At 39.5% G+C, this 24,794-nt stretch overlaps 1 protein-coding gene across 2 annotated transcripts in view; it reads left to right on the plus strand.

Moving 5' to 3' along the window:
• The first annotated feature begins 3,502 nt into the window (after nt 1–3,502).
• LMLN (leishmanolysin like peptidase) overlaps nt 3,503–24,794 on the plus strand; it is a 127,432-nt gene continuing 106,140 nt past the window's right edge. For both annotated transcript variants that reach the window (XM_059920915.1, XM_059920914.1), the window contains exons 1-2: nt 3,503–3,721; nt 24,234–24,331. In XM_059920915.1, the coding sequence (XP_059776898.1) occupies nt 3,503–3,721; nt 24,234–24,331 (317 nt within the window). The remainder of the gene's footprint in view (nt 3,722–24,233; nt 24,332–24,794) is intronic.

The following is a 24,794-nucleotide window of genomic DNA, read 5'->3' on the forward strand; positions in this document are numbered from 1 at the left end:
ACTTGTTTAATATAGATTGGTTGGGAAACTTGGGGCTTAAAAATGGTAGTTGGGAGAAATTTGAATGAGGATTATATTGATGGTATTTGGCAGCTCATTTGGATGAGATATCCTTGGGATTTGTGACTGGACAAAGCATCCAGTATATAACACTTGACTGGGAATAATGTCTAAGTTGAAAGTGTCCCTAAGTTGCCACATACCTTAAAAAATCTTGGTGGGGGGTGGTCAGGATTGCCTGGACAGGGTTGCTTTCCTTTACTCCATGTTTTAATAGTAAAGTGCAGGATTGAGATGTTTTGGCATGATACAAAGGCAACTAAGCAGGGCTGCAGAATATTTTAAATCTCAGAATGTGCTGAATACAAGTTTGAACCAAGGCATCAGTTTGCAGTATGGTGGATTTAGGTGTTTGATGCAGTAGCAGGTACTCCTTTTGTTAACCAACAGATCTTGACGTTCCACTGAAAATATCAACAGAAAACTGGGAGTTTGCCAAACTGCACCCCTTTTAACAGTTTTTAATTGTATTTGGTTTCTCTAAGAAGCAGACTCTAAAAAATGATTAGCATGAAGGCGCACAGCAGTTCTACGGTTTGGTTAGTTTAATGGTGGCCCTGAAGCCAAAATTGCTGTTGGAAGAGTCACGGAAAAGGGGCTTGTGTTTGTACTGCCAGTCTTATTTGTCTAGCAGCAACCCTCAGGAGCCATGGCCTCAAGGCAAATGAGGTGGATGGTAAGGAGAAGCAGCTTGGCGTCATTGGTCAGTTATGCTCTCTTCGCCGGATCTAAGCAGTTCATTTCATGGCCCCACAGCTTGAAATTTGGTTAGGGGACTTCCCTGGTGGTCCAGTGGTAAAGAATCCGCCTACCAATGCAGGGGATGCAGGTTTGATCCCTGGTCGCGGAACTAAGATCACACATGCCGCGGGGCAGGTAAGCTCACGTGCCACAACTAGAGAGAAGCCCGTGCACCACAAGGAAGAGCCTGCACTAAGACCCGACACAGCCAAAAGACAAAGAAAATAAATATTAAAAAATAAGGGGGGTGGGGTGCTTCCCTTGTGGCTCAGTGGTTAAGAATCCACCTGCCAATGCAGGGGACACGGGTTTGAGCCCTGGTCCGGGAGGCTCCCACGTGCTGCGGAGCGGCTAGGCCTGTGCACCACAACTACTGGAGCCCGTGCTCTGCAGCAAGAGAAGCCACCTCAATGAGAGGCCCGCGCACCACAACGAAGAGTAGCCCCCACTCACCACAACTAGAGAAAGCCCCTGCGCAGCAACAGAGACCCAATGCAACCAAAAATAAATAAATTTATAAAAAAATAAGGGGGAGGGGGGGTGGTGCTTCTCTGGTGGTGCAGTGGTTAAGACTGCCTGCCAGTGCAGGGGACATGGGTTCAAGCCCTGGTCTGGGAAGATCCCATATGCTGTGGAGCAACTAAGCCCGAGTGCCACAACTACTGAGCCCGTGCGCCTAGAGCTCACGCTCCGCAACAAGAGAAGCCACCGCAATGAGAAGCCCGCGCACTGCAACTAGAGAAAGCCTGTGAGCGGCAACAAAGACCCAACGGAGCCAAAACAATTTAAAAAAAAACAAACAGCCAACATAAACTAAAGGTAACTACTTTGTTGTGCCAGTTAAGTAGATGTACTCTTGGGGATCATCGAATAGAGGAAGAGATGCTTGGGGGTGGTACTTCAGAAAAGGAAAATGGCACAAACATTGCGAAAGCAGAAGGCACTTGAACAATTTAACTGGGTTATGTAGTGACTGAAACCAATTGGAAGTAATTGGACAGTAAGTCTAGAAAACTACCAGCTGCCAGGATTTTAGACAATAGTCTTTATTTTTTTTTTTGTCTACGCTGCCCATGACATGTCGGGGATCTTAGTTCCCCGACCAGGGATGGAACCCTTCCCCCCTGCAGTGGAAACACTGAGTCTTAACCACTGGACCACCAGGGAAGTTCTAACAATATTCTTGTATTAGAGTGTTACTGAAGAGCTTGAGTGACAGGTGACAAGATTCATATTTTAGAAAGATCCTTGTGGCAACCCAGCATAAACTGAAGGAAGGGAAAACCAGGTAGGCTTTGCAGTCTTAACTGAGATATTTGAGTACTTTAATAGAGCAGACTAAACATTAACCGAATGTTTAAACCAATTGATTGTAGAGAGGAGTCTTCAAAACTAACTTCCTAGCTTTGGTTGCTGAACGGGTAACAGTGCATTTACAAAGTTGGGGGACTAGGAGACGGTTGGGTGGGGGGAGTGAGAGCCTGTATTACGCTTTTCTGCTCCCATAGCTAGGTTTGGTCAGTGCAAAGGCAGTCCTCAAGCCAAAGTTACATTGGAGGAGTTGAATGTTTCACAGAAATGAACTTAAAACGGCTAGCATCTTGTCCTTTAGACTATTGAAACTGCCCCTCCACCAGCATGACACTGCCTTTACCCCTAGGAAACTGAAGATGACCGGTACCATTCTTTACTCACAATCCACAATTTCTTTGTGGTTTTGTGTAGACAGTACGTTATAAAGTGATAAATTTTGTTTGACATCCCAGCTTCCACTAGTTGTGGGATGATAGACACATCTAATGAGTCTACTGGTAAAATGCCCCAACCATTTTTTTTTTTTTTTAAGTACATTATCTTCACCAATGAATTGTAAATTCTTGGGGATTTTCTGTTCTTTTTTTTTTTTCTACTACAGTTCCTAGCATAGTAATTTACAATATTCAGTTCCTGGAATGACTGTTACAGCTCGGTGCTTTCAGTTCCTGGTTTTAATTCTTTGTTTCATGGGCCACAAGGAGATTTGTCCCAATTTCCAATTTCTTATAGTTCCTCACGGCTCAGTTTTTAAGGTAGTTTCCTTAATGGCAAGGGTCTACCTAGTCTCCGGGGTTAATGCAGTTGCAATTCTTACATTCATAGAAGTTAAGGGATGGGGTTGAATAGTAAAGAACACATTTGATTTTACAGAAAATGACTTTCATTAAGTGGGTCTAACACGATACTGTAAATCAACTACACTTAAATTTTTTTAAAAAGTAGGTCTAGAATTGGTGACTCAGGATAAGTAAAAATGAAAATTACATTCCATTTACCTTTTATACAGAGAGCTAACCATAAAAGATTTTGCATGTATTTATATGTCTAAGCACCTGGCACCTAGTGAGTGCATATCTTTTCGGTGAATAACTGAATTAAAAAGTGAAAAACTGCCTCAGTAAGGACACCGACGTATCATCCCATTACCAACAGCACCCACTAGTCTTCCCACAGCCCAACTCACGTGGGCCGCCAAGTGGCGTTTATTGGCCGGCTTCGCGCGAATGAGACGCGATGGACGTGATGCAACTCTCGTCTTCCGCGGTGAACTTCTTATGGGTGACGCTAGCCAATCAAAAAGCACCTTTCCACCGCCAAGTCCCTCCACCTGCCTCGAGAGGCGAGGGGCGGGGCTGGCGATGGGCGCGGAGGCGTCACGTACTCCATGGTAACGACGCTCGGCCTGAAGATGGCGGCCGAGACGGGTGGAAGAGCGAGCTCCTCGGCTTCAGGCCGGAGCCCGAGCCGGTGGCAGTGGAGCGGTTCTTTATGGGTCCGAGGCGTTTTACTCCTGTTGGGCGGGCTCCGGGCAAGCGCTACATCTATTCCTGTCTCCTTGGGCAGTTCTCCTCCCTGCCGGCACCACGTCCCCTCTGAGTCTGAGGTAGGGCGACGGAGGGGCCCTGTGAGGGTAAAGTAATACGGGAGGCGATGGCATAGAGGATAGTGATTGGAACAAGGGGTACTGGAGGAGAAAGCGAGATTGGGCCAGAGACTGAACTCTTAGAGGGCTGGGACCTGCTATCAACTCCCTTCCTGCACCCAGCGAAGTGGCTCACTTAGGCACTCAGAACGTCATCAGTTTCCTGCGCGGAGGGTTGTGCTTATCAGGAAGTCCTAGAGCAAAGGTTTTCAAACTTGAACGGGCATCAGAATCACCTGAAGGATTTGTTCAAACACAGATTGCCGCTCCATTCCCTCCCTCTGCCCACTTCTGACTCATTAGATCTGGGATGGGGCCTCAGAATTTGCAGTTGAAGTTCCCAGATAGTTGATGATGATGCTTGTCCAAGGACCTCACTTTGGGAACCACTGATCTAAAGGTTTGAGAAGAAATTGATAGGAGAGCTAGACAAAGGCACTGAAGGGATACTGGGGATTCTCTGGAGACAAAATTTAGGTTGATTTTCAAGTTACTTCATCACAATGCTTGCTTTACCCTGTTCTCCTGCCCTGGAAGTGCCTGCCTCCCTCCCATTACATTTTTATTCCTGTCTAAATTCTTTCATTCTGAGTTCCTTAACCTCAAGGCAGCCTGCTGAAACCACCCCCAGTAGAATGTTCTTTCCATTTCACAGTATGTCTTATCTGTACTCTCTTCTGGCACTTAACCAAGTACCGCTATGTGGTGACGGTTTGTTTTCAGGCGTGTCTTGCCTTTGTAGTTAAATTGTAATTTTCCTTGGGATAAGGTTTGTGTCTTATACTTTGATTTCTCCACAGTACTTAGATCAGAGGAGGGAACACAATAATCAGTATTCTTTGAGGAAAGAAGACACAGTACCTGGGTCAGGGCTGCATGTTGTGATTGATTTTATAATTTGTCTTCTTACTTTAACAAGAAAGATTAATCTAGAAATTTTCAGTTCAGCCCAGAATCTAAGACCATTCATTTTTGTGATAATTTCCAAAAATTTCTATGCATGCTGCTCGTAACCGTATATGCCAGAATACTAAGTTTGGGGTTTGTGGCTGTATTACAGCTTTTATCATGACACTGCATTCTGGCTGAATTATTTTACTTTATTTTTTTTAGTCTCTTAGCAACTTGTAAGTTTATAATACAGTATTGTTGTCTATAATCACTATGTTGTACGTTAGATGTCCGGGACTTATCTACTAGTTTCAAGTTTGTACCCTTAAACATCTCCTCAGTTCCCCCCACCCACCTAGTGAATTCTTTTTAAAAGACATTCCCACAAAGCCCTGCACTTCTCTCTTTGAATTTAGATCAAAAGAAGAGAAAATAGTTCGGAGAACTGCAAAATCTCTGTACTAGAAGGAACCTTAATAGCTGTTTTCTTCTTGTGATTGTTGCCAGTGTACAAATCTCCTACTTATATTTGAACATTTCCACAAATAGGGAAGTTATCTCCAAAGGCAGCCCCTTTGCTTTTTGGAGAGATCATTGTTCTTCTTTTTATAGAGCTGAAAACACAGACGTTCCTGCTGGTCCAGTGGTTAAGACTCCGAGCTTCCACTGCAGGGGGGCACGGCTTCAGTCCCTGGCGGGGAACTAAGATACCGCATGCCGCATGGCACGGCCAGATATAATAAAAATATAGAGCTGAAAACTCCTCCTGAACCTTCCATCCACTATTTTTATTTATGGCTCTTGACTGAACAAACTAAATAGTGATAGTGCTTCAGATATTCAAAGCAAGCTATTAAGTTCTTCTTGAGAGTTCATATTCCTAATAAATTTTACTAGTTCTTCATAGTGTGTGTAGTAGCAAGTCCTCCTAACCAATCTCTTTGCTTTGGCTTGGACACAAAGTATAGGCAAGTACTGTTCATTGTAATACTAGTGACTGCACCTCTTAATTGCAACAGGAAATTACAGTAACTTTTTATTGGTAATGGTGGGGAACTACGAAACATTTTGACTCATATATCTTCTTCTCAACTAAAAACTCTACGTTTTGTTTTGTTTTTGTTTTTATTATGTAAATTAAAACAAACCCCAAAACAGAATAGTACAATGAACTCCCATGACCCTTCACCCAGCTTCAGCACTTAACAGTATTCTCTTATTTTGTTTCATATACTTCTACCCATTCCCCATTTTCCCACTGTTACTGTTACTTAAAAAAAAATTTTTGTAAGGTTTATATATACTGAAATGTAGCAAATGCAATCATGTATATTTATGTAAAACCCACAACCCTATCACAATATAGAACATTTTCAAGTCTCCAGAAAGTTCCCTCCTGTCCTGTGCCAGTCAGTCTCTCCCATCCACCCCAGGCGACTATTGTTCCTTTTTTCTTTTGATATTAGATTTAGATTTTACATCAAATTAGTTTTGCCTATTCTGGAACTGAGCTTATATCAATGCAGTTATATAATATGTAGTGTGATATGGTACATAACTTTGGATTTTCCAATAGTAAATCAACCGTGCATTTTTGGAATAGACCCTACTTGGTTATGATGTATTATCCTTTTAATACACTTCTGAATTCAATTTGCTCATAGATTAAGGACTTTTGCATCTATGTTTATGAATGATGTTGGTTTATAGTTTCCTTTCTTAGTGAAGTTTTTGTTAGCTTTTTTTTTTGAATTTTTGAATTTTATTTAATTTATTTTTTTATACAGCAGGTTCTTATTAGTTATCTATTTTATACATATTATACATGTCAATCCCAATCTCCCAGTTCATCCCACCACCCACCCCCTGCCACTTTCCCCCGTTGGTGTCCATACATTTGTTCTCTACATCTGTCTCTCTATTTCTGCCCTGCAAACCGGTTCATCTGTACCATTTTTCGAGGTTCCATATATACACGTTAATATACGATATTTGTTTTCTCTTTCTGACTTACTTCACTCTGTATAACAGTCACTAGATCCATCCACATCTCTACAAATGACCCAATTCCGTTCCTTTTTATGGCTGAGTAATATTCCATTGTATATATGTACCACTTCTTCTTTATCCATTCGTCTGTCGATGGACATTTAGGTTGCTTCCATGACCTAGCTATTGTAAATAGTGCTGCAGTGAACATTGGGGTGCATGTGTCTTTTTGAATTATGGTTTTCTCTGGGTATATGCCCAGTAGTGGGATTGCTGGGTCATATGGTAATTCTATTTTTAGTTTTTTAAGGAACCTCCATACTGTTCTCCGTAGTGGCTGTACCAATTTACATTCCCACCAACAGTGCAAGAGGGTTCCCTTTTCTCCACACCCTCCCCAGCATTTGTTGTTTGTAGATTTTCTGATGGTGCCCCTTCAGATTGGTGTGAGGTGATACCTCATTGTAGTTTTGATTTGCATTTCTCTAATAATTAGTGATGTTGAGCAGCTTTTCATGTGCTTCTTGGCCATCTGTATGTCTTCTTTGGAGAAATGTCTATTTAGGTCTTCTGCCCATTTTTGGATTGGGTTGTTTGTTTTTTTAATATCGAGCTGCATGAACTGTTTATATATTTTGGAGATTAATCCTTTATCCGTTGATTTGTTTGCAGATATTTTCTCCCATTGTGAGGGTTGTCTTTTCGTCATGTTTCTTGTTTCCTTTGCTTTGCAAAAGCTTTGAAGTTTCATTAGGTCCCATTTGTTTATTTTTGTTTTTATTTCCATTAATCTAGGAGGTGGAGCAGAAAAAATCTTGCTGTGATTTATGTCAAAGAGTGTTCTTCCTATGTTTTCCTCTAAGAGTTTTATAGTGTCCAGTCTTACATTTAGGTCTCTAATCCATTTTAAGTTTATTTTTGTGTATGGTGTTAAGGAGTGTTCTAATTTCATTCTTTTACATGTAGCTGTCCAGTTTTCCCAGCACCACTTATTGAAGAGACTGTCTTTTCTATATTGTATATCCTTGCCCCCTTTGTCATAGATTAGTTGACCATTGGTGTGTGGGTTTATCTCTGGGCTTTCTATCCTGTTCCATTGATCTATATTTCTGTCTTTGTGCCAGTACCATATTGTCTTGATTACTGTAGCTTTGTAGTATAGTCTGAAGTCAGGGAGTCTGATTCCTCCAGCTCCGTTTTTTTCCCTCAAGACTGCTTTGGCTATTCGGGATCTTCTGTGTCTCCATACAAATTTTATGATTTTTTGTTCTAGTTCTGTAAAACATGCCACTGGTAATTTGATAGGGATTGCATTGAATCTGTAGATTGCTTTGGGTAGTATAGTCATCTTCACAATATTGATTCTTCCAATCCAAGAACATGGTATATCTGTCCATCTGTTTGTGTCATCTTTGATTTCTTTCATCAGTGTCATAGTTTTCTGAGTACAGGTCTTTTACCTTCTTAGGTAGGTTTATTCCTAGGTATTTTATTCTTTTTGTTGCAATGGTGAATGGGATTGTTTCTTTAATTTCTCTTTCTGATCTTTCGTTGTTAGTGTATAGGAATGCAAGAGATTTCTGTACATTAATCTTATATCCTGCAACTTTACCAAACTCATTGATTAGCTCTAGTAGTTTTCTGGTGGCATCTTTAGGATTCTCTATGTATAGTATCATGTCATCTGCAAACAGTGACAGTTTTACTTCTTTTCCAGTTTGTATTCCTTTTATTTCTTTTCCTTCTCTGATTGCCGTGGCTAGGACTCCCAAAACTATGTTGAATAATAGTGGCAAGAGTGGCCATCCTTGTTTTGTTCCTGCTCTTAGAGGAAATGCTTTCAGTTTTTCACCATTGAGAATGATGTTTGCTGTGGGTTTGTCGTATGTGGCCTTAATGATGTTGAGGTAGGTTGCCTCTATGCCCACTTTCTAGAGAGTTTTTTTCATAAATCAATGTTGAATTTTGTCAAAAGCTTTTTCTGCATCTATTGAGATGATCGTATGGTTTTTATTCTTCAGTTTGTTAAAATGGTGTATCACATTGATTGATTTGTGTATATTGAAGAATCCTTGCATCCCTGGGATAAATCCCACTTGATCATGGTGTATGATCCTTTTAATGTGTTGTTGGATTCTGTTTGCTAGTATTTTGTTGAGGATTTTTTGCATCTGTATTCATCAGTGATATTGGGCTGTAATTTTCTTTTTTTGTAGTGTCTTTGTCTGGTTTTGGTATCAGGGTGATGGTGGCCTCATAGAATGAGTTTGGGAGTGTTCCTTCCTCTGCAAATTTTTGGAAGAGTTTGAGAAGGATGGGTATTAGCTCTTCTCTAAATGTTTGATAGAATTCACCTGTGAAGCCATCTGGTCCTGGACTTTTGTTTGTTGGAAGATTTTTAATCACAGTTTCAATTTCATTACTTGTGATTGGTCTGTTCATATTTTCTATTTCTTCCTGGTTCAGTCTTGGAAGGTTATACCTTTCTAAGAATTTGTCCATTTCTTCCCAGTTGTCCATCTTATTGGCAGAGTTGCTTGTAGTAGTCTTTTATGATGCTTTGTATTTCTGTGGTGTCCGTTGTAACTTCTCCTTTTTCATTTCTAATTTTATTGATTTGAGTCCTCTCCCTCTTTTTCTTGAAGAGTCTGGCTAAAGGTTTATCAATTTTGTTTATCTTCTCAAAGAACCAGCTTTTAGTTTCATTGATCTTTGCTCTTGTTTTCTTTGTTTCTCTTTCATTTATTTCTGCTCTGATGTTTATGATTTCTTTCTTTCTACTAACTTTGGGTTTTGTTTGTTCTTCTTTCTCTCGTTCCTTTAGGTGTACAGTTAGATTGTTTACTTGAGATTTTTCTTGTTTCTTGAGGTAGGCTTGTATTGCTATAAACTTCCCTCTTAGAACTGCTTTTGCTGCATCCCATAGGTTTTGGATCATTGTGTTTTCATTGTCATTTGTTTGAAGTGTTTTTTGATTTCCTCTTTGATTTCTTCAGTGATCTCTTGGTTACTTAGTAACGTATTGTTTAGCCTCCATGTGTTTCTATTTTTTATGTGTTTTTCCCTATAATTCATTTCTAATCTCATAACGTTGTGGTCCGAAAAGATGCTTGACATGCTTTCAGTTTTCTTAAATTTACCGAGGCTTGATTTGTGACCCAAGGTGTGATCTATCCTGGAGAATGTTCTGTGTGCACTTGAGAAGAAACTGTAATCTGCTGTTTTGGGATGGAATGTCCTATAAATATCAATTAAATCTATCTGGTCTATTGTGTCATTTGCACTTTGTGTTTCCTTATTAATTTTCTGTGTGGATGATCTGTCCATTGGTGTAAGTGAGGTGTTAAAGTCCCCCAGTATTACTGTATCACTGTCGATTTCCTCTTTTATAGCTGTTAGCAGTTGCCTTATGTATTGAGGTGCTCCTATGTTGGGTGCATATATATTTATAATTGTTATATCTTCTTCTTGGATTGATCCCTTGATCATTATGTAGTGTCCTTCCTTGTGTCTTGTAACATTCTTTATTTTAAAGTCTATTTTATCTGATATGAGTATTGCTACCCCAGCTTTCTTTTGATTTCCATTTGTATGGAATATCTCTTTCCGTCCCCTCACTTTCAGTCTGTATGTGTCCCTAGGTCTGAAATGGGTCTCTTGTAGACAGCATATACATGGGTCTTATTTTTGTATTCATTCAGTGAGCCTGTGTCTTTTGGTTGGAGCATTTAATCCATTCACGTTTAAGGTAATTATCGATATGTATGTTCCTATGACCATTTTCTTAATTGTTTTGGGTTTGTTTTTGTAGGTCCTTTTCTTCTTTTGTGTTTCCCACTTAGAGAAGTTCCTATACCATTTGTTGTACAGCTGGTTTGGTGGTGCTGAAGTCCCTTAGTTTTTGCTTGTCTGTAAAGCTTTTGATTTCTCCGTTGAATCTGAATGAGATTCTTGCAGGGTAGAGTAATCTTCGTTGTAGGTTCTTCCCTTTCATCACTTTAAATATATCGGGCCACTCCTTTCTGGCTTGTAGAGTTTCTGCTGAGAAATCAGCTGTTAACCTTATGGGAGTTCCCTTGTATGTTATTTGTCATTTTTCCCTTGTTGCTTTCAGTAATTTTTCTTTGTCTTTACTTTTTGTCAGTTTGATTACTATGTGTCTTGGTGTGTTTCTCCTTGGGTTTACCCTGCCTGGGACTCTCTATGCTTCCTGAACTTGGGTGGGTATTTCCTTTCCCATGTTATGGAAGTTTTTCACTATAATCTCTTCAAATATTTTCTCTGGTCCTTTCTCTCTCTCTTCTCCTTCTGGGACCCCTATAATGCGAATGTTGTTGCATTTAATGTTGTCCCAGAGCTCTCTTAGGCTGTCTTCATTTCTTTTCATTCTTTTTTCTTTATTCTATTCCATGGCAGTGAATTCCACCATTGTGTCTTCCAGGTCACTTATCCGTTCTTCTGCCCCAGTTATTGTGCTGTAGATTACTTCTAGTGTATTTTTCATTTCGGTTATTGTATTGTTCATCTCTGTTTGTTTGTTCTTTAATTCTTCTAGGTGTTTGTTCTTTAATTCTTCTAGGTCTTTGTTAAACATTTCTTGCATCTTCTCGATCTTTGCCTCCATTCTTTTTCCGAGGTCCTGGATCATCTTCACTATCATTATTCTGAATTCTTTTTCTGGAAGGTTGCCTATCTCCACTTCATTTAGTTGTTTTTCTGGGGTTTTATCTTGTTTCTTCATCTGGTACAAAGTCCTCTGCCTTTTCATTTTGTATATCTTTCTGTGAATGTGGTTTTTGTTCCACAGGCTGCAGGATTGTAATTCTTCTTGCTTCTGCTGTCTGCCCTCTGGTGGATGAGCCTATCTAAGAGGCTTGTGCAAGCTTCCCAATGGGAGGGACTGGTGGTGGGTAGAGCTGGTTGTTGCTCTGGTGGGCAGAGCTCAGTAAAACTTTAATCCACTTGTCTGCTAATGGGTGGGGTTGGGTTCCCTCACTGTTGGTTGTTTGGCCTGAGGCGATCCAGCACTGGAGGCTACCCGGCTCTTTGGTGGGGCTAATGGTGGACTCTGGGAGGGCTCATGCCAAGGAGTACTTCCCAGAACTTCTGCTGCCAGTGTGCTTGTCTCCACAGTGAGCCACAGCCACACCCCGCCTCTGCAGGAGACCCTCCAACACTAGGAGGTAGGTCTCGTTCAGTCTCCCATGGGGTCACTGCTCCTTCCCCTGGGTCCCGATGCACACACTACTTTGTGTGTGCCTTCCAAGAGTGGACTCTTTGTTTCCCCCAGTCCTGTCAAAGTCCCGCAGTCAAATTCCGCTAGCCTTCAAAGTCTGATTCTCTAGGAATTTCTCCTCCTGTTGCCGGACCCCCAGGTTGGGAAGCCTGATGTGGGGCTCAGAACCTTCACTCCAGTGGTGGACTTCTGTGGTATAAGTGTTCTCCAGTTTGTGAGTCACCCACCCAGCAGTTATGGGATTTGATTTTATTGTGATTACGCCCCTCCTACTGTCTCACTGTGGCTTCTCCTTTGTCTTTGGATGTGGGCTATCTTTTTTGGTGAGTTCCAGTGTCTCCCTGTCGATGATTGTTCAGCGGTTAGTTGTGATTCCGGTGCTCTTGCAAGAGGGAGTGAGTGCACGTCCTTCTACTCTGCCATCTTCTTTGTTAGCTTTTTAAAATCTTTATTTATTTATCTATCTATCTATCTATCTATCTATCTATCTATCTTTGGCTTTGGGTCTTTGTTGCTGAGCACAGGCTTTCTCTAGTTGCCGTGAGCGGGGGCTACTCTTCGTTGTGGTGCGCGGGCTTATCATTGCGGTGGCTTCTCTGTTGCAGAGCACAGGCTCTAGGCGCACGGGCCTCAGTAGTTGTGGTTTGCGGGCTCTAGAGTGCAGGCTCAGTAGTTGTGGCTCATGGGCTTAGTTGCTCTGCGGCATGTGGGATCTTCCCAGACCAGGGCTTGAACCCGTGTCCCCTGCATTGGCAGGCAGGTTCTTAACCACTGCGCCACCAGGGAAGTCTCTTTGTTAGCTTTTAAATTTATTTATTTTATGGCTGTGTTGGGTCTTCGTTTCTGTGCGAGCGCTTTCTCTAGTTATGGCAAGAGGGGGCCACTCTTCATTGCGGTGCGTGGGCCTCTCACTATCACGGCCTCTCTTGTTGCGGAGCACAGGCTCCAGACGCGCAGGCTCAGTTATTGTGGCTCACGGGCCCAGCTGCTCCGCGGCATGTGGGATCTTCCCAGACCAGGGCTCGAACCTGTGTCCCCTGCATTGGCAGGCAGATTCTCAACCACTGCGCCACCAGGGAAGCCCGCTTTGTTAGCTTTTAATAGCAGAATTATACTGGCCTTACATAATGAGTTGGGAAATTCTATCATGTATTTTCTAAAAGAAAATTTCTTCCTTAAATGTCTGGTATAATTCATAACTGAAACTGTCTGGATCTAGTGTTTTCTTTGTAGAGAGTTGTGGGTTTTTTTAATACTTTTATTGAGCTATAATTTATATACCATAAAATTCACCAACTTAAGTGTCCAATTACATGATTTTTATAAATTTACAGATCTACAGAACCATCACCACAGTCCAGTTTTAGAACATTTCCATCACCCCAGAAAGATCCCTTGTGCTCACTTACAGAAAACCCATGTTTTCACTTCTGGCCCCAAGAAACCACTATGTAGGGATAGATAAGTCCAGTTTCTCTCATACAAGTCTGTTCATAGTATCCATTTGATCTTGTGTCAGTCTTGGTAACTTGTGTTTTTGAAGGACTTTATTTCATCTGAATTGTTAAATGTATTGACATAAAATTGTTCATAATATATTATCCTTTTGATGTCTGTAGAATCTGAGTGATATCCATGCTTTCATTTCTAATGTGGTAATTTGGGTTTATTCTGTTTTATTCTAGTCCATTCTTTCTAGGGGCTTATTAAGTTTATTAATCATTTTATTTTATTTACAAATTTATTTATTTATTTATTTATTTTTGACTGTGTTGGGTCTTCGTTGCTGCACATGGGCTTTCTCTAGTTGCAGCGAGCGAGGGCTACTCTTCGTTGCAGTGCGTGGGCTTCTCATTGTGGTGGCTTCTCTTGTTGTGGAGCATGGGCTCGAGGCACACGGGCTTCAGTAGTTGTGGCACGCGGGCTCAGTAGTTGTGGCTCATGGGCTTAGTTGCTCCGCGACATGTGGGATATTCCTGGACCAGGGCTCAAACCCGTGTCCTCTGCATTGGCAGGCAGATTCTTTTTTTTTTAAATTAATTAATTAATTTATTTATTTATTTATATTTTTGGCTGTGTTGTGTCTTCGTCTCTGTGCGAGGGCCCTCCCCAGCTGCGGCAAGCGGGGGCCACTCCTCATCGCGGTGCACGGGCCTCTCACCATCGTGGCCTCTCTTGTCGCGGAGCACAGGCTCCAGACGCGCAGGCTCAGCAGCTGTGGCACACGGGCCCAGCTGCTCCACGGCATGCGGGATCCTCCTAGACCAGGGCTCGAACCCATGTCCCCTGCACTGGCAGGCAGACTCTCAACCACTGCGCCACCAGGGAAGCCCTGGCAGGCAGATTCTTAACCACTGTGCACCAACAGGAAAGTCCCTATTAATCATTTTAAATAGCCAACTGTTAGCTTTGGTAATTTTCTTTAATTATTGTTTTCTATTTCATTTTTTCCTGTTCTTTATTATTTTTCCTTTCTACTTATTGTGGATTTACTTTGCTCATATTGTTAGGTGGAAACTTAGATCATTGTTTGTTTTTTTTTTTTGTCTTTTTTATTTTTAATGTTTATTTATTTATTCATTTATTTGGTTGCACCAGATCTTTGTTGTGGCAGGCAGCTTCCTTAGTTGTGACTCATGGACTCCTTAGTTGAGGCTCCTGGGCTCCTTAGTTGTGGCACGTGGGCTTCTTAGTTGCAGCTTGCAGGCTCCTTAGTTACGGCAGGTGAACTCTTAGTTGTGGCATGCATGTGGGATCTACTTCCCTGACCAGGGATCGAACCTGGGCCCCCTGTATTGGGAGCATGGAGTCTTATCCACTGTGCCACCAGGGAAGTCCCAGATCATTGTTTTTTAGCCTTTTTTTTCTTCTCTACCATAAACATTTAATGACCTGTATTTCTCTCAAAGTACAACTGTAGCTACATTCCACAGATTTTGACACATTGTATTTTAATTATCACTTCATTCAAAGTGATAATTCATTTTTATTTTCCCTGGTAATTTCTTCTTTGATCCATGGATTATTAAAAATGTTTAAAATATAATTTCTAAATATGTGGTCCTTTTCTAGATATCTTATGGTTATTGATTTCTAATTTAGCGAGTATCTTTTGTAAGATTTCAGTTCTTTGAAATTTGAGATTGATTTATTTATACCTCAGCATATGCTGTATCCTGCTAAACTTTTCTGTGTACTAGTAAAGAATATATATTCTATAGGTATTGAGTGTAGCTTTCTATACATGTCAAAAAGGTGAGGTGATTGATGGTACACTTCAGATTTCTATATTCTTTTTTTATACAATTTTTAAAGGTTACATTCCATTTACAGTTATTACAAAATATTGGCTACAGATTTCTATATTCTTAAAATGTTTTGTCTAAGAGAGTCTTTAAAAATTTCTAAGATTATAGATTTTTTTTTCTTCCTTTAGTTCTGTCAGCTTTTGCTTCATGGATTTTGAATCTATTGTTAGGTACATTCACATTTATAATTATGTATTTCTGAGGTATTAACCCCTTATTATTATAAAATATTACTCTTTATTTCTGGTGATACTCTCTGTCTTGAAGTCTGCTTTGCTGATATTAGTATAGCCATTTCACCTGGCTTACGATTAGAATTTTCCATCCTTTTATCGATACATTTCACTTGTCTGTGGGGTTCGTGTGCGTGCTGTGTGTGTGTGTGTGTTTAGGGATTACAATATGTATCTTTTGCTTATTACAAATATTTAATGTTAATATTGCCTTATCATACTGACTGGGACCTTCATTATAATATTGAATAAGAGTGGTGAGAGTAGACATCCTTGCATTGTTCTTGATCTTAGGGGGAAAACATTCAGTCTTTCACTATTAAGAGTATTAGTTGGGGGCTTCCCTGGTGGCGCAGTGGTTGAGAGTCTGCCTGCCGGTGCAGGGGACACGGGTTCGAGCCCTGGTCTGGGAGGATCCCACATGCCGCGGAGCAGCTGGGCCCGTGAGCCACAATTGCTGAGCCTGCGCGTCTGGAGCCTGTGCTCCGCAAAAGGAGAGGCCATGATGGTGAGAGGCCCGTGCGCCGCAATGGGGAGTGGCCCCCGCTTGCCACAGCTAGAGAGAGCCCTCGCACAGAGACGAAGACCCAACACAGCCATAAATAAATAAAAATAAATTTTAAAAAAAAATTAAAAAAAAAAAAAAAGAGTGTGTGTACTTTAAAAAAAAAAAAGAGTATTAGTTGCATGGAACACTACTCAGCTTTAAAAAAGAACAAAATTTTGCCATTTGCAGCAACATGGAGGAACTTGGAGGGCATTATGCTAAGTGAAATAAGTCGGACAGAGAAAGGCAAATACTGTATGATATCACTTATATGTGGAATCTAAAAAATGCAACAAACTAGTGAATATAACAAAAAGGAAGCAGACTCACAGATACAGAGAACAAACTAGTGGTTACCAGTGAGGGGGGTGAGAGGGGAGAACTACAAACTACTGAGTATAAGATAGGCTTAAGGATGTATTGTACAACACAGGGACTATAACCAATATTTTGTAATAATTGTAAATTGAAAGTAACCTTTCAAAATTGTATTAAAAAATTTTTTTTTTCTTTTTGGCTGCGTTGGGTCTTCATTGCTGCACGTGGGCTTTCTCTAGTTATGGTGAGCAGGGACTACTCTTCATTGCAGTACGCGGGCTTCTCATTGAGGTGACTTCTCTTGTTGTGGAGCATGGGCTGTAGACGCATGGGCTTCAGTAGTTGTGGCACATGGGCCCTAGAGCACGCGGGCTTCAGTAGTTGCAGCACGTGGGTTCAGTAGTTGCAGCGCGTGAGCTTCAGTAGTTGTGGCATGCAGGCTTAGTTGCTCCACAGCATGTGGGATCTTCCTGGACCAGGGATTGAACCTGTGTCCCCTGTATTGTCAGGCAGATTCTTAACCACTGTGCCACCAGGGAAGTCCCTATAAAAAATTTTCATGCAAAGAAAAGTATTAGTTTGTAGATTTTTGGTAGATGTGCCTTATCAGGTTAAGAAAATTACTTTTTGTTCCTAGCCTGCTGACAGTTTTTGTCATGAATGGGTGTTGAATTTTATTAAATGTCTTTTCTGCATCAATTGTTATAATCATGTAGCTTTTTTTTTTTTGTTCTGTTGATATTGTGAGTTACATTGATTGATTTTTTGAATGATGAACTAGCCTTGCATCCCCCTGAGATAAAACCCCACTTGATCATGATGTATTACCCTTTTTACATTTTGCTGGATTTCATTTGCTAGTGTTTTTTTGATGATTTTGCATATGTATTCATTAAGGATATTGGTTTGTACTTGGCTTTTTTTCCTTCTGTAGCTTTGTTGGGATTGGTATTAAGGTAATGCTGACCTTATAGAATGATTTGGGAAATATTTCTTCCTCTTCTACTTTCAGAAAGAGTTTGTATACAAGCAGTATTGTTTTTTCCTTAAATGTTTAGTAGAATTCATGAGTGGAGGTATCTCAGCCTGGAATTTTCTTTATTGGAGTGTTATAAACTATGAACTTATTTTCTTTAATAGATATTGGACTATTCAGGTTATCTATTTCTTCTTGATTGTGTTTCGGTAAGTCATATCTTTCAAAGAATTTCATTTCATCAGAGTTGCCAAATTTATGGAAATACAGTTTTCTTAATGTTCCCATTTGATCTTTTAAATGTCTGTAAAGGGTTCTGAGTTACCAGTTCTAATGTGTCAAGGGTTTTCCACACATCACCAAACCACTCTCCAACACCAGGTGAGTGTCCCACAATTCATGTCAATTCTGACACTGTCTACCCAGAGATAGCATCAGATTACACAGGTTAAGAGTTCAGACCTACAGCATTGCCCCTTCTCCCCTATTTGATCCAATGTAAGTCCAGGTGGTTACCTGTGCTTCTGACCAACCAGCTATCGGAAGTTCCAACAACCCCCTCTTTGGTTTTGATTAATTTGTTAAAGAGGTTCACAGAGCTCAGAGAAAATTTTTACTTACTAGATTACTGGTTTATTATACGAGGATGTAGCTCAAGAACAGTCAGATGGAAGAGATGTATAGGGCAACATATGGAGAAAGGGCACAGAGCTTCTGTGCTTTCTGAGCATGTCACTCTCCCGGAATCTCCACGTGTTCACCACCCTGGAAGCTCTCCAAACCCCATCCTTTCGGGTTTTAGGTAGGCATTACATAGATATAATTGATTAAATCATTGGTGGTTGAACTTGATCTCCAGCCCCTCTCCTCTCCTCAGAGGTTAGAGGGGGTGGGAAGGACTGAAAGTTCCAATCTTCTATTCACATGCTTGGCTCCACTGGTAACCAATCTCCACCCTTAGGTGCTTCCAAAAGTTACCTCATTAACATGACAAAAGACACCTGATCACTTTTATCATTTAGGAAATTCCAGAGGTCTTAGGAAATTCCAAAAATGGGGCAAAGACCAAATATATATATTTTATTATAAATCACAGTATCACAGTCTGTAAAGTCTACAGTGATATGCCCTGTTTCATTCTTGATATTGGTAATTGGTATCATCTCTCTTAGTCTGCTTAGAGATATATCAATTGTATTGATCTTCTCAAAGAACCACCTCTTGGTTTCATTGATTTTTCTCTATCATTTTTCTGTTTTCCATTTAATTGATTTCTGTTCTTTATTATTTACTTTCTTCTGCTTTCTTTGAGTTTAATTTGCCCTTCATTTTCTAGTTTCTTAAGGTGGAAGCTTAGGTCATTAGTTTGAGATTATTTTTTCTAATATAAGTATTTAAAGTTATAAATTTCTAATCACTAATTACATCACACAAATATTAATTGCTTGTAATCTTATTATCATTCAATTAAAAATATTTTCTGATCTCCTTTGTGACTTCATCTTCAACCTAAGAATAATTTAAAAGTTTGTTGTTTGGGAATTCCCTGGCGGTTATGACTCCAAGCTTTCACTACAGGGGGCACAGTGAATCCCTGGTCCGGGAACTAAGGTCCCGAAGGCCTCGTGGTGTGGCACAAAAAAAAAAAAAAATGTTGTTTGATTTTCTAATATTTGGAGATTTCCCAGTTATCTTTCCCTAATTGCATTTTAGTTTAATTTAGTTATGGATAGCAAACATCCTTTGTATGATTTCAGTTTTTTGTATTACTTAAGGATTGTTTTATAGTAAAAAATGTTTTATAGCCAAAAATCTAACCAGGTTAACGTTCTGTGTGTACTTGAGAAGAATGTACATTCTGCTGATGTTGGGGCAGGTGGTTCTATAAATGTCATTTAGGTCAAGTTAGTTGTAGTGCTGCTCAGGTCTCCCATGTCCTCACTGATTTTCTGTCTACTTGTGTTGATTACTGAGATAGGAATGTTGAAGTCACCAGCTATAATTGTGGATTTGTTTATTTCTCCTTTCAGTTTTTAGTTTTTGCTTCACGTATTTTGCAGCTCTGCTGTTAGGTGTTTACACATTTTACATTGTTATTTTTTTGGTGAATTGACCCATTTAGCATTACATACTGCCCTCTCTTTATTCCTGGTAATTAATACTCCTTGTTTTGAAATACACTTTGTCTAATACTAATATAGCCACTCTGGCTTTCTTTTGATTAGTCTTTACGTGATGTGTATTTTTCCATCCTTATACTCTCAATTTCTGTGTCTTTATAGTTAAAATGGGCTTCTTATAGATAGCAAATAGTTGCATCTTGCTCTGTCTAGTCTGACAGTCTCTGCTTTCTAACAAGAATGTTCAGTCCTTTTACATTTAATGTTTACATTTAATGTGATTTTTGACATGGTTGGGTTTGGATTGGCAGTTTAGCTATTTTTTTTCTTTGTTTCACTTGACTGCTTGTGCCTTCTGTTTTTTAGTATTCTATTTTAATTCCTTTGTTTACTTTTTAGCTATATCTCATTGCTTTACTTTTTAAATTGAGGTGTAATTAACCAACAATAAAATGCAATATATTTTTGAATGTTTGCTCTATTGATTATAATATATATCTTGAATTTATGACATCTACTTAAAGTTTATAGCCATGTTAAATATGGGAACTTTTCAACAGTATAGTGTCACTATTTCCTTGTCCTTTTGCTATTACCGTAATATATAATAACTCTACATATATTATAAATCTCACAATTGCAATTTTATAATTTTAGTTTTAAACAGTTAATGTCTCTAAAGAAATGAAAAGAAGAAAAGAAATATGTGTATAATTCTGTTGAATGTCTCCAAACCACCCCAGGTTTGGTGATTTGCTGGAAGGACTCACAGGACTCAGCATATAGTTGTACTCACAGCTAAGATTTATTACAGTGAAAGGATACATATCAAGCACAATCAGTGAAAAGAAAAGGCTCCTGGAGCAAAAACTGAAGGAAACCGGACACAAGCTTCTGATGAAATAAAATGTGTATTTTAAGGCAGGACAAGAAAATTTAAACATAAAGTTCTGTCTCTGTGTCCGTTTGGGCCTCCTCCCTCCCTCCTTGTGTGCATCTGAATTACACATTAAACAGACCTCCTCAAAGATGGGAATGCCTGCTGGACCGTAAAGATCAATTTTTTCCCTTTCTTCTGGCACTAGCAATGTAATTTCTTAAAAGAATACCATTCTTTCCCAACTCTGTAGGGGGCCGTAGTGACTTACTGTTCTCTTTGCCTTTGTACGTGCTTACCTGGACTATATATCTTTGGTGAACTTTATGTAAAATATCAGTATGTCATTTTGATGTATGATTCTTTGTCTTGAGAATGTATATGACTGTGCCTTTGACTTCTAACAGGCATAACAGTTCTCAGAACTTCTGAGAGTCTATCTCCCAGGTTATAATCCTCAGTTTGGCCCAAATTAAATACACTTTTCTCTTCTTAACTTGATTGTTAGTTGAATTTTTGTTGACATTTCCAAGAGTCCTCTCCTAGTGGAGTCACATAGGACATGCTTAATCCGTTTAGCAGTAACTTGTAAGAACAAGCACAAATTGTCTACAGGGAAGCTCGTCTGAGTCTAGGAGTCCAGGGTTTTTATTGGAGATTGGTCATGTAGGCACAGTTTCAGTCACTAACATTCCTGACTCTGAGAAGTAAACAGATGTTCAGCATAAACTGTATTATTTCTATTAACAGCTTGGGCAAAATGAGACTGCCTTATTGCTTAGGGAAGTTTTATGTCAGTGTAGGGACTGTTTACCTTTCAAATTCCGGGACCAGTGAAAGGTCAAACTTGCAAGCAGGTCTTTCTAAAGATCGTAGTCTTAGGCCTGCTATGTTAACTGTTTTCTACACAATAGACTTTTGTATTTACTTATCTATCATTTCCACTTGTCCACATTCCTTCCTACAGATCTTGTATATACTGAATGTTTGTGTTCCCCCAAAATTCATATGTTGAAAGCCTAACTCTCAATATAATGGTTAGGAGATAGGGTCTTTGGTAGATGATTAGGTCATGAGGGCAGAACCCTTATGAATGAGATTAATACCCTTATGAAAGAGCTCCTTGCCCCTTCTGCCAGAGGATACAACCAGACTATGGCCTTAAGAAACAAGAAGTGGGCCTTCACCAGGCACCCAGTCTTCTGGCGCCTTGATCTTGGACTTGTCAACCTCCAGAACTGTGAGAAGTAAATTTCTGTTGTTTGTTAGCCACCCAGTTTATGGTATTCTGTTATAGCAGCCTGAACTGAGACAAGATCCAAGTTACCCTCTAGTGTCATTTCCATTACCATGAAGAACTTCCATTAGTGTTTCCTGTAGTGGAGGTCTGCTGGAGATGAATTCTCTCAATTTTTGTTTATCTGAAATATCTTTATTTCCTCTTCATTTTTGAAGGGTAGTTTCATTGGAGATAGACTTCAGTATTGAACATCTTTCTTTTAGCACTTTAACTATTTGTTCCATTGTCTTCTCATCTTCATTTTTTTTTAATTAAAGACTATTTTTTATTTATTTATTTATTTATTTTGGCTGTGTTGGGTCTTCGTTGCTGCGCGCGGGCTTTCTCTAGTTGTGGCGAGTGGGGGCTACTCTTCGTTGAGGTGCGCGGGCTTCTCATTGTGGTGGCTTCTCTTGTCGTGGAGCATGGGCTTTAGGCACATCGGCTTCAGTAGTTGTGGCATGTGAGTTCAGTAGTTGTGGCTTGCGGGCTCTGGAGTGCAGGCTCAGTAGTTGTGGCGCACGGGCTTAGCTGCTCCGCGGCATGTGGGATCTTCCCGGACCAGGGCTCAAACCTGTGTCCCCTGCATTGGCAGGCAGATTCTTAACCACTGCACCACCAGGGAAGCCCTTAAAGACTATTTTTTAAAAGCAGTTTTAGATTCACTGCAAAATTGTGAAGAAGGTACAGAGATTTCCCAAATACTCTGTTCCTCCTCACATGCATAGACTCCCCTATTATCAACATCCCCAACCAGAGTGGTACTTTTGTTATAATTGATGAAACTATATTGACATTATCATAGTCACCCAAAGTCCATAGTTTACATTAGGATTTACTCTTCGTGTTGTACATTCTATGGGTTTGGACAAATGTATAAAGACATGTAGCTGTCATTACAGTATCATACAGGGTAGTTCCACTGCCCTCAAAATCCTCTGTGCTCTATTAATCCCCCACCCCTCCATCCCTGGCAAACACTGATCTTTTTACTGTGTCCATAGTTTTGCCTTTTCTAGAATGTCATATAGTTGGAATCATATAGTATGTAACCTTTTCAGATTGGCTTATTTCACTTACTGATATGCATTTAAGGTTCCTCCATGGCTTTTCCTGGCTTAATAGCTCATCTTTTTAGCTCTGAATAATATTCCATTGTCTGGATGTACCACTGTTTATTTATACACTCACCTCTTGAAGAACATCTTGGCTGCTTCTAAGTTGTAGCAATTATGAATAAAGCTGCTATAAACATCTTGAACAGGTTTTTGTTTGGAAATAAGTTTTTAACTCATTTGTGTAAATACCAAAGAGCATGATTGCTGGGTGGTTATGGTAAAAGTATGTTTAGTTTTGTAAGAAACTGCCAAACTGTCTTCCAAAGTAGCTGTACATTTTGCATTCCCACCAGCAATGAATGAGAGTTCTGTTGCTCCACATCCTTGGCAGCATTTGGTATCGTATGTGTTCCAGATTTTGGCCATTCTAATAGGTGTATAGTGATATCTTGTTGTTTTAATTTGCATTTCCCTGATGACATATAATGTGAAACGTCTCTTCGTATGTTTACTTGCCATCCATATACCTTCTTTGGTGAGGTGTCTATTAAGGTTTTTGGCCCATGTTTTACTTGGGTTGTTCATTTTCTTTTTCTTTCTTTTGGCCGCGCTGGGCATAGCATGTGGGATCTTAGTTCCCCGAAAAGGGATCGAACCTGGGCCCTCTGCATTGGAAGCGCAGAGTCTTAACCACTGGACCGCCAGGGAAGTCTCTCATTTTCTTACTGTTGAGTTTTAAGAGTTCTTTGTATATTTTGGATAATAGTCCTTTATCAGATTTGTCTTTTGCAAATACTTTCTCCCAGTCTGTGGCTTGTCTTCTTATTCTCTTGATGTTAACCTTCATTGAGCAGAAGTTTTTAATTTTAATAAAGTTGAAATTATCAATTATTTAATTCATGGATCATACCTTTAGTGCTGTATCTAAAAAGTCATCACTGTATCCAAGGACATCTGGTTTTTCTCCTGTGGTATCTTCTAAGAGTTTTATATAGTTTTGTGTTTTACATTTTAGGTCTATAATCCATTTCGAGTTAATTTTTCTGAAAGATGTAAGGTCTGTCTCCAGATTCATTTTTTTTTTTTCCCATATGAATATCCAGTTGTTCCAGCACCATTTGTTGAAAAGATCATCTTTGTTCCATTGTATTGCCTTTTTTCCTTTGTCAAAAATCAGTTGAATGTACTTATGTGAGCCTATTTCTGGGCTCTCTGTTCTGTTCCATTGGTCTATTTGTTATTTCTTTTGCCAGTACCACACTGTCTTGATAATGTAACTTTATAGTAAATCTTGAAGTCAGGTAGTGTCAGTTTTCCAACTTTGTTTCTTTCTTCAACATTTTGTTGGCTCTTCTTGGTCTTTTGCCATCTGTATAAACTTTGGAATTAGTTTGTTGATATGCACAACATAACTTGCTGGGATTGTGATTGGGATCACATTGAATCTATAGATGAAGTTGGGAAGAACTGACATCTTGATAATATTGAGTCTTCCTATCCATGAGCATGAACTGTCTCTCAATTTATTTAGTTCTTGTATTTTTTCTGGGTATTACACTTGAAATTTAGTTTACTGATTTTAAGTTGGGACCTCAATTAGCTAATCTATACATTTTTTTCAAATCTGTTCCTTTTTCTCAGGTCATAAATAAGGTCCATCTTAAGGCAAATCATGTTGTAAAGAGAGATGTTAATGAACATTTAAGAATCAAGACTGTCTATGATAAAAGTATTGAAGAGTAAGTACACCATTATTTGTCATCTTTTTTATTAAGAATCAAACTATTGAAAATATTTTCATCTGTTACCTGGAGTTCCATAAATGGAACTAGATGCTAATGCACCCTCAAAATGGAATTAAGCTAAATATGCTTTTTAGTTTAGAAAGATGAAGGCCATGGGATATGATTTAAATCTATACATCATGAATAATTTAAACACACCAGTGTATATCTACCTATGTGGTCAATAACAGACCTGGAAGGCACTTAAGTACTTGGAGGAACAATAAGACAAAATACTAATATATACAATAATAAGAACATTTACAAAATTATTAACCAGAGAGATGATATAGCCTAATTTTTAATTTAGAGTAAGAAGGTGTCCAGAAAAGAGATAAATTATGAATCTGTAGTAGTTTATGAAGAGCTGTTGGGAGTAGCTGATGTCTTTCCCTGTCTTTAACTTCCCAAATGAATG

Source organism: Balaenoptera ricei, chromosome 4, assembly GCF_028023285.1.
Source record: "Balaenoptera ricei isolate mBalRic1 chromosome 4, mBalRic1.hap2, whole genome shotgun sequence".
Taxonomy (NCBI): Eukaryota; Metazoa; Chordata; class Mammalia; order Artiodactyla; family Balaenopteridae; genus Balaenoptera; species Balaenoptera ricei.